The sequence below is a fragment of the Arachis ipaensis genome, chromosome B04 (assembly GCF_000816755.2).
Source record: "Arachis ipaensis cultivar K30076 chromosome B04, Araip1.1, whole genome shotgun sequence".
Taxonomy (NCBI): domain Eukaryota; kingdom Viridiplantae; phylum Streptophyta; class Magnoliopsida; order Fabales; family Fabaceae; genus Arachis; species Arachis ipaensis.
In genome coordinates, this window is record NC_029788.2 from 3,831,299 (window position 1) to 3,841,692 (window position 10,394).

The window sequence follows — 10,394 nt, forward strand, 5'->3', positions numbered from 1 at the left end:
ATCAATTGGGGTTTTACCACCTTGAAACAAGTCACCTTGATTTGGGAACTCCCAAATGGTGGCTAACTCATCACTATCTAGCCTATAATCCTTTCTTCCTATCTTGAAGAATAATGTGAAACTTGATTCATTTTCCTCATCAATCTCAATCATGAGTGTACTATAGGCTATGGCAACTAAATCCGGATAAAATTTACTCTTAATTTGAACAAAATCCATGAGGCCTTGATGAACTAGAATAGCCTTAAAGTATCAAAGTTATGAATGACAAGAAGGGTCGGATCCAAATACCTCAGAGGAATTTCCTTTCTTCCGGCGAGCCTTGCCTCATAGAATTGAAGATCTTCATTAGAGGCAAAGTACCTTGCCAAAGGATGATCATTTGGAGGTGGAACCACACTTGAAGAGCCTTTTGACTTCTTGATGGTTCTCTTGATTCTAGGCATTGTGGATGATTTTGTTTTATGGGTTTTGTAGAGGAGAATGTGGGGACTTCAAATATGTAATTTGTTTGTAGTGGGTATCTAAGTTTTGTGAGTTGTATGAAGCTATATGTGAGCTTGTTTTGGAGGTTATGGAGGTTTGAATGTGGGGATATGAGTTGTGAGGTTGAAGATGATGAAAAAGTGGGGTTTTGTTGCTCAAAAATACCAAATTTACGTGTTTTTGTGCAATTTGGTCGTGTTTGCATCGATGCAATAGGCCTTGCATCGATGCAACATGCATCATTTTGCCCAAAATCACCAAATTTTCATCCTTTGGTGGTTCTTTCTTCAATCCTTTGAATTCCATAATTTTGTGAGTGTGTGTTGAGAGATTTAGCAATTGGTTCTTAACAAGAAGTTACCTAAGTCCTAAGACACTATACTTGTCTTCAAATGTTGTGGACTTGAGTTTCTTGTTGTTGTTGTGTTGCTTTCAACTCTTCATTCCTCAACGTTGAATGTTGGTTGATCTTTCAACATGCTTTTTCATTCAAGTTGTTTGTTGGTTTGTTTTTCATGTCGTTTGTTGGTTTGTCATTCATCAAAACCTACGAATACAAACTTCGCATACAAGCAACATGATTTACAGAAATTACCCCCCTTCACCTCATGAACACTCAAAATATCATTAAAATCCCCAAACACCACCCACGGGTCCTGAATGCACAAACCAATATCAAGCAGATGACTCCATAATTCTACTCTATTAGTGGCTTGAGGGCTGCCATAAATCGCACTGCAGATCCATCTTCGCCCACCACCATCAATTTCCAAAGTTACACATTGATTCATAGCCCAAAGAATTTTACAAGAAAATTTTAAATTAGCAGAGAGGAACCAAATTCCTCTCTTGTGTCCAACAGCATCTACAATCCCAACAGGATAATAGCCTAATCTCCCCCAAAATTCTTTCATAGTTTCAAACCCAATATGAGTTTCTACCAAAATAAAAAAAGTTGGTTGAAATTTTCGTACCAACTCCTTACAGTGCACCCGAGACATCTTATTTGACGCCCCCTAATATTCCAACTAATAATATTTAAATGGTCACAATCCATAAAAAATAAATTAAATAATTGGAATGTTTAATCATTCTACCTCACGTTGATGGACCCCTGTCTCCAAGTGTCTCCTTGTGGACTTGCACCGCAGAACCATCATTCTTCTGTTGAGGTTGGGTCTCCAAGTTTGTTGTTGCACTAACTTTATCAAGCTCTTTTTGTACTCGAGAATCCATTGACAATGCTTCAGTAGGTGAGTTTTGAAGCGAAATAGGACGCTGCCTTTTGTGCCCTGCTTTAAAAAAGGGAGTACTCTGATCCTTGAAAGCCACCTGAGTTGTTCCCAAAGAGCCAAGCGTGGATGGAGGATCTTTCTTTTTCTTAGGCCCCACCTTTGCATTTGATAAGGACTTCACCTTTGCATTTGATGAGGATCCAGCATGCATGTTATTAGACCCAAAAGAAAATTTCTTATTCACCAAATTGGAGCATATTGCTACATTGGATTTTTTTGGCACCACATTGTGGCCTTTACCCACTTTTTCCTTGCCTTTTCTACTAACTGTGACCCATTCACCCTCTTTTGCACGAGTATCCCTTTCCATATGTGAGTCTTGCAAATTATCATGCACAAGATCTGATGCACCATGCTTCTCCATAATTGGAATTGATTTGGCATTAATTCCAAATTCAAAAGATAAATTTTGATTTTTTACTGGGATTTGACTACCTTCCACCGTTTTCTCGTTGTTATCTCCAGAAAAAGTGACGGCAAATTTTTCTCCTTCACTGTGCTTTCCTTCCCAATGCCATTGTTGTTCTCTTTCATACATTCTCTTGTGACATGCCCAAAGCAGCTACATTTTTCACAAATTAAATTCAAGTGCTCATATTCTATGTCATACATATGACCGTCAACTTGAATTTTTTTTATAACTGGAAGTCCCAAGTTAATTTGCACACATGCTCTTGCATACTTTCCCCTCTCTACAGACTTGGTGGCTAAGTCGATGCGGATCGGTTTGCCAACAGATGACGCAATCATTTTCATGGTTCTCTCTTGATAATAGTTAATGTTTAAACCTGTGATTCTTATCCAAACCATGGTAGACCCAAAAGTGTTTTCACAAGGTCTGAATGAAGAACTCCAAGGTTTAACCGCAACATAGCTTCCAGTAATCATCCACGGTCCTCCAAGGAGAACTTTCTCTCTATCCTCCAATAGATCAAATTTGACTAAGAAATAGCCAAAACCGACATCTAGTACCTCATATCCTCCTTTGGTTCTCCAGACGCCTTTAAGTTTGTGCGTGATCGCTGTATAGCTAAAATTTTTTCCAAGAACTTTAATCACGATGGCATCTTTGTAGGGCTCTGCCAATATCTCTTTTGCTTCCTCAGTGACAGTTGGTATCTCCGAATCACCTTGCTTACCAACTACGGTAGCCATCTTATCCCCATCAAGAGAATCAGCAACCTCCAAAGCTCTCCTTGCTGAGGCACCAACAACTTTATCTCTGAACGATATCCGCACTTTGAGTCTTGTTACCATCTCCTTTAATCCTCTCCTTTTCACCTGATGCATGCCCCCCTCCGCTCTCCCCCTTATTGCTTCCGCCGACATGACCGGCTGCCTCGCTATGTGCCACTCTCAAAAACTCTCCCCCGCTCTCCCCACTCTCCATTTCACGTACTCTTATGTACTCGCTCGTACTAGGGTTTGGAATTTTCAAAAATAAATCTTTCATGTTAAGATTGAAGATAAGACTTTGTTTTTTGCATTTAAAAAAAAAAAAAACATAATTTTTACTTGGTGAGTAGAACTCAAAATTAGAGAAATAGTAAAATACATAATTTGTTTAGAATTATTGGATTATTTTTGTCCTAAGTCACATATACACAAGTGTTCTCAAATTTATATAAGCTCAGAAGAAAAATCAAATGACTCAATAACTAACACTTAAATATCTGCTTTATCACTTAGCAGCTAGGTTACACTTTCTTGACTTTTCTTGAGCTCATCTTGAGCTTGTTTTACAATACTATCTTTAACATACATAACGAGTACATAAGGTTAATTACAAAAATTTTTTTAGTTTTCTATTTTTCATTCGTTTAAAAAATTTTAAAAGGAGAAGAACTAATTTTTGTAGTCACCCAAACATAGCAGCAATATGATTTATATGGTTAACTAAAATTAAAGCTGAATTAATATAATTTAAAGATCTGAACCATTAATCACGCTCGGATCACACAGATTCATCAACCAGACTTCGGTTCTGTCTCCTTAAAACTCAAGGAACAGTTGTACGAGCCTATAGAACAAATCCTGTACAAGTATGGTTGTGCCCTTAGCTATCATTCTTTGGCTATATAGTCCTTCTTGTCTGGCTAAGAACAAGTGTTGTAAGACTAACTTCGCTTCCCTTCTTAAGACCAGTTACTCTCTCTCTTTCTAGAATTGTATTTATGGATTTAAGATCCCTCAATATATATGCCAATAATGAATAAGTTGCTCATATTTACTGCACAAAGAGATAGTAATGTTTTATAAAGAATGGTGGGAGTATTTTTGGTGCATCATCTAGTAAATAGCATGAGAAAGGTTGTCAATGCTACCTTGTTTACCCCACATGATTTCTAGCCTCCTTTTCGAAATTGAAAGTGAAATTCTTCTTCCCAATAATTTGACAATAAGGCAATCCCACCAGTCTTTTCACAGATCTCTTATCCTTCCCTCTCCAATGACCATATTGTATAAGCTATTAGGCATTTTCTTAATAGTAATCTCATCTCATCATCATCTATTTCATCGCCTTCTTCATCCTCCTCATTGTGGGCCTTGTTAGCCTCCTTACTGTTTCTATGTTTTCCTCCTTTCTATGTTTTCCTCCTTTCCCTTTTCTTGATGGTCCATGAGGACGAGAGACTCCCCCTCTCACAAAACCACCTCTCATGGCTGCCAGATGCAACCTTTCATCACTCTCTTTAAATATAGAGTGATATTGATTACCGTTAACCTTTTGATCAAATTAAAAACCAACCTTCACACTTTTTAGTTCGACCACCTACTCCACCTTCACATCATTAGCGTCGTTGGTCACAACAAAAATGCTTCACAAGGTTTTCATTTTTCCGTTCATTTTCCTATATTATCAAAATGTTATAAGCTTGGTTATTAGACCGTGTAAATTCGTTCATTTTCCTATATTATCAAAATGTTATAAGCTTGGTTATTAGACCGTGTAAATTCGTAACCCACCGCCCCCAAATCCAAAAGTTCATTAAGTTGTAGATATTCTTGAAAACCTCTACTTTCTAACGGATTTTAACACCTAAGCCTTCAAAGAATGTATATCCATTTTAATCCCAGAAAAAAGAGACGAAACTAAAAACTGAACGAGTGGCAACGTTCTCATCAGGCTATAGAATGACGTAATAGATCAATATCACCCCCAAAATCATTTAGCAGGAAAACTTCCTCTAATTTCATTCACTACCAATAGTACAAAATCTTAGCTCAGCTGATTAGGGAATGTTAAAATGGCAAACATAATCTGTAGAAATTTAACAAGGGAATGTAAACATCTCCCCACTGCATAATCTACAACCAGTCCCCAACAAAATTACTGCCCAGGATGAAAAGTTGTAAAAATAACTCCTAATGTTAGTAACCACCGTTACCAACACCAACTAACATTATACAACATTACAACCTCTATTGATGTGGTAACAATACCACTTCTCCTTCAATGATTAGCATAACAGTTCAAAATGATACTGGCTTAGGATACTACAAGGGCAACAATAAATTTGAAAGAAGAATTGAGAAGAAAGGAAAAGGGGAAGAGGGGTAGAAAAATCATCCTATGGGTGTACATCCGCACCTAATCTCTATGTATAATGCTTTGGGCGGTGGAAGTTAATCCCATGCACTGGTTCCACCGGGACCATATCCACCAGACGCACCATATCCACCACTGCTGTTTCCGGCATTGTAGTAATCAGAACCACCCCTATTGAAAGAACCTTCTCTTCGAAAGTCTCGGCCACCAAAACGCCCTCCTCCCGAACGACGGTTCCTACCTCCAAATGAAGATCGAGCAGCATACCGTGAGAGCCATGCTGGCACTTCTTGATTTGCTTCCTGCATTAGTTCTGCTAAAGACCTTGCAAGGGAGGCATTGTTGTCATTAAAGAATGCAGTTGCAAGGCCTTTCTTTCCAGCACGTCCCGTCCTTCCGATACGGTGTACATAGTCATCAATATCATTGGGAAGGTCAAAGTTAACAACATGGGCGACATGAGGAATATCAAGACCGCGTGCAGCCACATCAGTGGCAACCAATATGGGCGTGTTGCCACTCTTAAATGACCTTAATGCCATTTCTCTTTCCTGCAGACATTCACGAACAGCTAACCATATATACAAATCCCAAGCATACAAACAAGATATGACACAACCAATACAATTCTCACCAAAAAACCAAAATAACAAGAATACAATTTGATGTAAAAGACTTTTAAAACTAATGATTGTAACAAATTGAAAAGTAAGTCGGCCTTTGAAAGCAAGAGAAAACAAAATAAATGCAAGTTTCACCTTCATACAAACTAATAATAAATCAGAAAAAGTTATGCCAGAATAGAGAAGAATTGATCAACAAGAACAGACGCACCAAAAAGAAAGAAATTTGAAACTTGCATATGATGGAAAAGCAAATTCTAAAATGAAGATGTTGTAGGTCTTAAAAAATGTCATCTCTTAACACCTAAGGGTGTTTTCGCAAGTTTAGTTTAGGAGGGTTTTAGAGGGGAGAAAAAAGCTTTGAAATGCCTCCGAGTTTTATCATTCAGAGAATAAGTATTTTGGTGGTTTTTGTTAACCCTCCAAAATCCCATTTTCAAGTCCCCAAATTGGGGGTTTGATCAAATGTTAGTTTAATTAATATTTTAAATTAAACTAAATTATTATAAAAATATTACAAAATATATTAATTACAGTAAATTGTTTTGATAAACGGTAAAATTGTACAAATATATAGTAAACCCTTCAAAACCCACCTTCTTACTTGTTTTAAACGCATGAATAAGACTATTAAAAATCTTCCCTTTCCTTTCCCTCAACTCATGAACACACCCTAAACAAAGATACAAATACATGTTTACAACAAACTAACCTGTTGAGTCCGGTCTCCATGAATGGTAGTAGCTGGAAAACCATTCATACACAGCCAATGTTCCAGTGCATCAGCTCCCTTCTTTGTCTCCACAAAAACTAATGTCAAAGCTTGCTGCAAAACAGGAAATCAAGCATGAAATAGTCTTAATGTCTAATGAGCCATTCAGCTAGAGTTAAATCATGAATATAAAGATAATATACTATAGTCCAAAAGCATAATAGTCCAACAATCCTCTAAATCCAACACACAAAAATATGTATGCCATTGTTCAGAGATAACCATCACATCTGATGGAGCAAAGATAAAAGTAAAAGAGTAGAAATTCACTTTGTGTGAAATGATAATAAGATAATACCTTTCCTTGCACGCCATTTGCTCTTTGTGCATGAAGAAGATCCATGAGATGACTTCTCTTGTCAGACTCCTGAACATACTCAACTCTTTGGACAATTAAATCGGTACTTGACCCAACTCTTCCAACAGCAAGAAAAATGTATTTTGACAGGAAATCCGAGGCTAGTCTCTGCATGTCAACAATAAATTACAACAATAATTCAGATATTCTGCAGTTTGCCTCTAAGCCACAATGATCTCAACTGAATCAGAACTTGCCTTTAATGCTCGACTCAAAAGGTAGTTACCCTATCTATTAATAAAGATAAAGGAAGTTTGGGGGTCAAAATACCCCTAGACACGAATATGCTACTCAAATGCATAAAGCACATTTCACTAAGATAGATAAAGCAAAATTAAAAGCAAAACAGCTTGCAGAAACTACACATCCCTAGAGACAATGGGGAAAGAAAAAGAGAAACAAGGCTATGTTTGAAAGAGAGACTAAGACTGAGAGACAGAAACCGGAAGACTAAGACTAAATTTAGTCTCTGTATTATGTTTGGTGTAAAATGTACAAAACTAAATTGTCTTAGTATCTTGTTTGGTTCAAGATAAATATGGAGATGAAATAAGAATATTAAAGAAAATGTTAGAGTTTTGAGTCTTCGTCCCCAGAAATTTTAGTCCCTTGTGCCTCCACTTTCTGAAGGTACTAACTAATAAAGGGACTGAAATTGTCCGAGAACTGAAATTTTAGTTCCAGTCTCTGAAAACAAACACTACCTAAAAGTTGATGCAACAAATGAAACAGGCAAGCTAGTAAAATCAATAAATACAATTCTAAATTAATTTCAGAAACACTGTTAGATGAAAGATGCTTCACTCAAAAATGTACTTTGAATAATGAACTAAACCTGTATCTCTTTAGGAAACGTGGCACTGAATAGCATAGTCTGTCTTACACCTGGAGGAGGCATATCCATTTGTTCGACAATCTTCCTTATTTGCGGCTCAAAACCCATATCCAGCATCCTATCTGCCTCATCTAGGGCTAGATATCTTATCATCTGAAGTGAAACTCTAGCTCTCTCCAGCAAATCTACCAGTCTTCCAGGAGTTGCAACAAGAATGTCCACCCCCTTCTCAAGCTCTCTTAGCTGGAAAATAATAAATTGGTTGGTATATATCAAAATCATAAATTGGACCAAGTCAGCTAAATTTGCAGTAGGAACAAAGCATGCAGCTTAATGATATGTTTATACGATTTCCAGATACTCTCCAACTATGCTGGTAATTTATGGACAATTAGCATAACTTCACATTTCCGAGGTCAGAAACAGTTCAATAACACTTATACCACAGGATTCATCAACGTCCTCTGAACCTTGAGTGTGAACTATAATACCAAGATCTTAAACCAAAATATGAGAAAACTTTCAAATTCACTAGAAATAGAAACCCCATTAAGAGAAACAAACACCAAACCTTATCTCATTAGGTTGATTAAGCTACATAGATCAACAAATGGAGTAACTATGATTAAAATACAAGCATCTATCAAAAATAGCATCAATAATAGCTTTAATTATCCCAGGTAAAACAAAACAAAACGGAGAACCAAAAAATATAAATGATAGGAAAGAAACCTGATGGTTTATTGGAGCTCCACCATAAGCAACCACCACCTTAACGCCTGTTTGATATGCAAACTTCCTAGCCTCGTCATGTATCTGAAACCAAATCACAACATTTCCGCTATATTTTAATTTAAAATTAAGTCGCAAAACGTATACATAGTACATATAACTAACTCACTTGCATTGATAGCTCCCTAGTTGGTGAGAGAACAAGGGCAAGTGGATACACAGTACGCACACCACGAGGTGGCCTTTGCATAGGTTGGCCCCTCAGAATTCCACTGATAATTGGGAAACAGAAAGCAGCTGTCTTTCCAGAACCAGTCTGAGCACAGGCCATCAAATCCCTTCCAGCAAGGGAAATTGGTATGGCATGCCGCTGAACAGGCGTCGGCTTAACATATTTGCACCTCATTATATTACGATTAAGTGCTTCACCCAAGTCAATCTCAGCAAATGTATTCACAGGTGGTGGCACATTATCCCCGCTAGTCTCCACCGGAATGTCCTCGTAGGCATCAAAATTTATCCCCGTGTTCTCTTGCTCACCAAATGCCTCCTCTGTGTCATCCTGATCTCCAAACGGATTGACCTCACGGTCCCTCCCACGATCCCAACCCCCACTTCTGCTCCCCCATCCACTTTTGTTCCCCCCTGAACGGTAATCGCCACGAGGTGCACCCCAACGTGATCCAGAATTAACTGCATCAGCCCCAGAACCAGAAGTTGCACCGCCACTATATGGCGGGGCAGATGGTTCAGCTGATGGCGGCCGGTTCCTCAGATGCGGAGGCACGTAAGTAGACCGGGATGGAGGTAAACTGTTACTAGCCCCGGCATTGTTGGCTGAAGTACCAGAACCAGCAACCTCAGCTGCAGAATTTGCAGCCAAATCAGCCCATGAAGCTCGCATAGTCAATCACAAACAAACCACAAAACACGAAAAGAAAAGCCCTTATTTCTCTCTCTTGACCTTAGTTGCTTAAACAAAAACCCTCGATAGAAACAGAAATCCTCTTTTATAACAATCAGCCCCTGCATTCAACAAATCCAAATCAGCACCCTGATCTCGCAAAGCCCAACAGAAACGGGAACGGTAATCAAATAATGCAAGTAAAGAGCAATTGAGGAGAAAAAGGTATTAATATGAAGAACAATGCTGGCGTCCGCATTTGTGGACAAGATGGAGAAAGCTTAGGACCGGTTTCAATACCCTAAAAAAAGGTGCAAAACGCTATGCAGCAAAAGCAAATGGAGTTTGAATGAAGAAGAGAAGGAACCTGTATCTGTATTGTTGAAACTTGAAAGAGTTATTAAAACCCTGAATTGGAAGGAAGGAAGGAATATTGAAGGAGAATATGGAGAAACCCTAATTCTGGTTTCTATGTTTTTGGAGACGCCACACACACAAACAAGACAGAGAGAGACACACAACCTTCAAACTTGCATACAAAAATATCTTTTCTGCCTTATGATGCGGCCCCTCTCTCCCTCTCTCTTTTATTTATCAGATTTTATTTAAATTTAATCTTTGGTATTAAAATTTCAATTCAATTTATTTTCTTTTTTCTTCTGTAAGTCGTCGCTAACTCGCTATCTTGGATAGATTTAATTTAAAAAAAAAAAAGAAACATTCAAAAAGAAACTACGTGAGAAAATTTGTAAATTAAGAAGAGGACTAGCGGCTCAACTGCTTTTTTATTATTTTTACGAAATTAATATTTAGATTTCTATTTCTATAATTTTTAATTT

At 37.8% G+C, this 10,394-nt stretch overlaps 1 protein-coding gene across 1 annotated transcript; it reads right to left on the reverse strand.

Moving 5' to 3' along the window:
- On the reverse strand, positions 4,951–10,125 carry LOC107638462 (DEAD-box ATP-dependent RNA helicase 37). The gene is made up of 7 exons (XM_016341753.2): positions 9,923–10,125; positions 8,821–9,677; positions 8,652–8,735; positions 7,920–8,162; positions 7,025–7,192; positions 6,667–6,780; positions 4,951–5,882 (listed from the first exon to the last, which is right to left on the reverse strand). Exons 2-7 carry the CDS (start codon positions 9,553–9,555, stop codon positions 5,409–5,411), a joined length of 1,818 nt encoding a protein of 605 aa, XP_016197239.1. The 5' UTR covers positions 9,556–9,677; positions 9,923–10,125; the 3' UTR covers positions 4,951–5,408.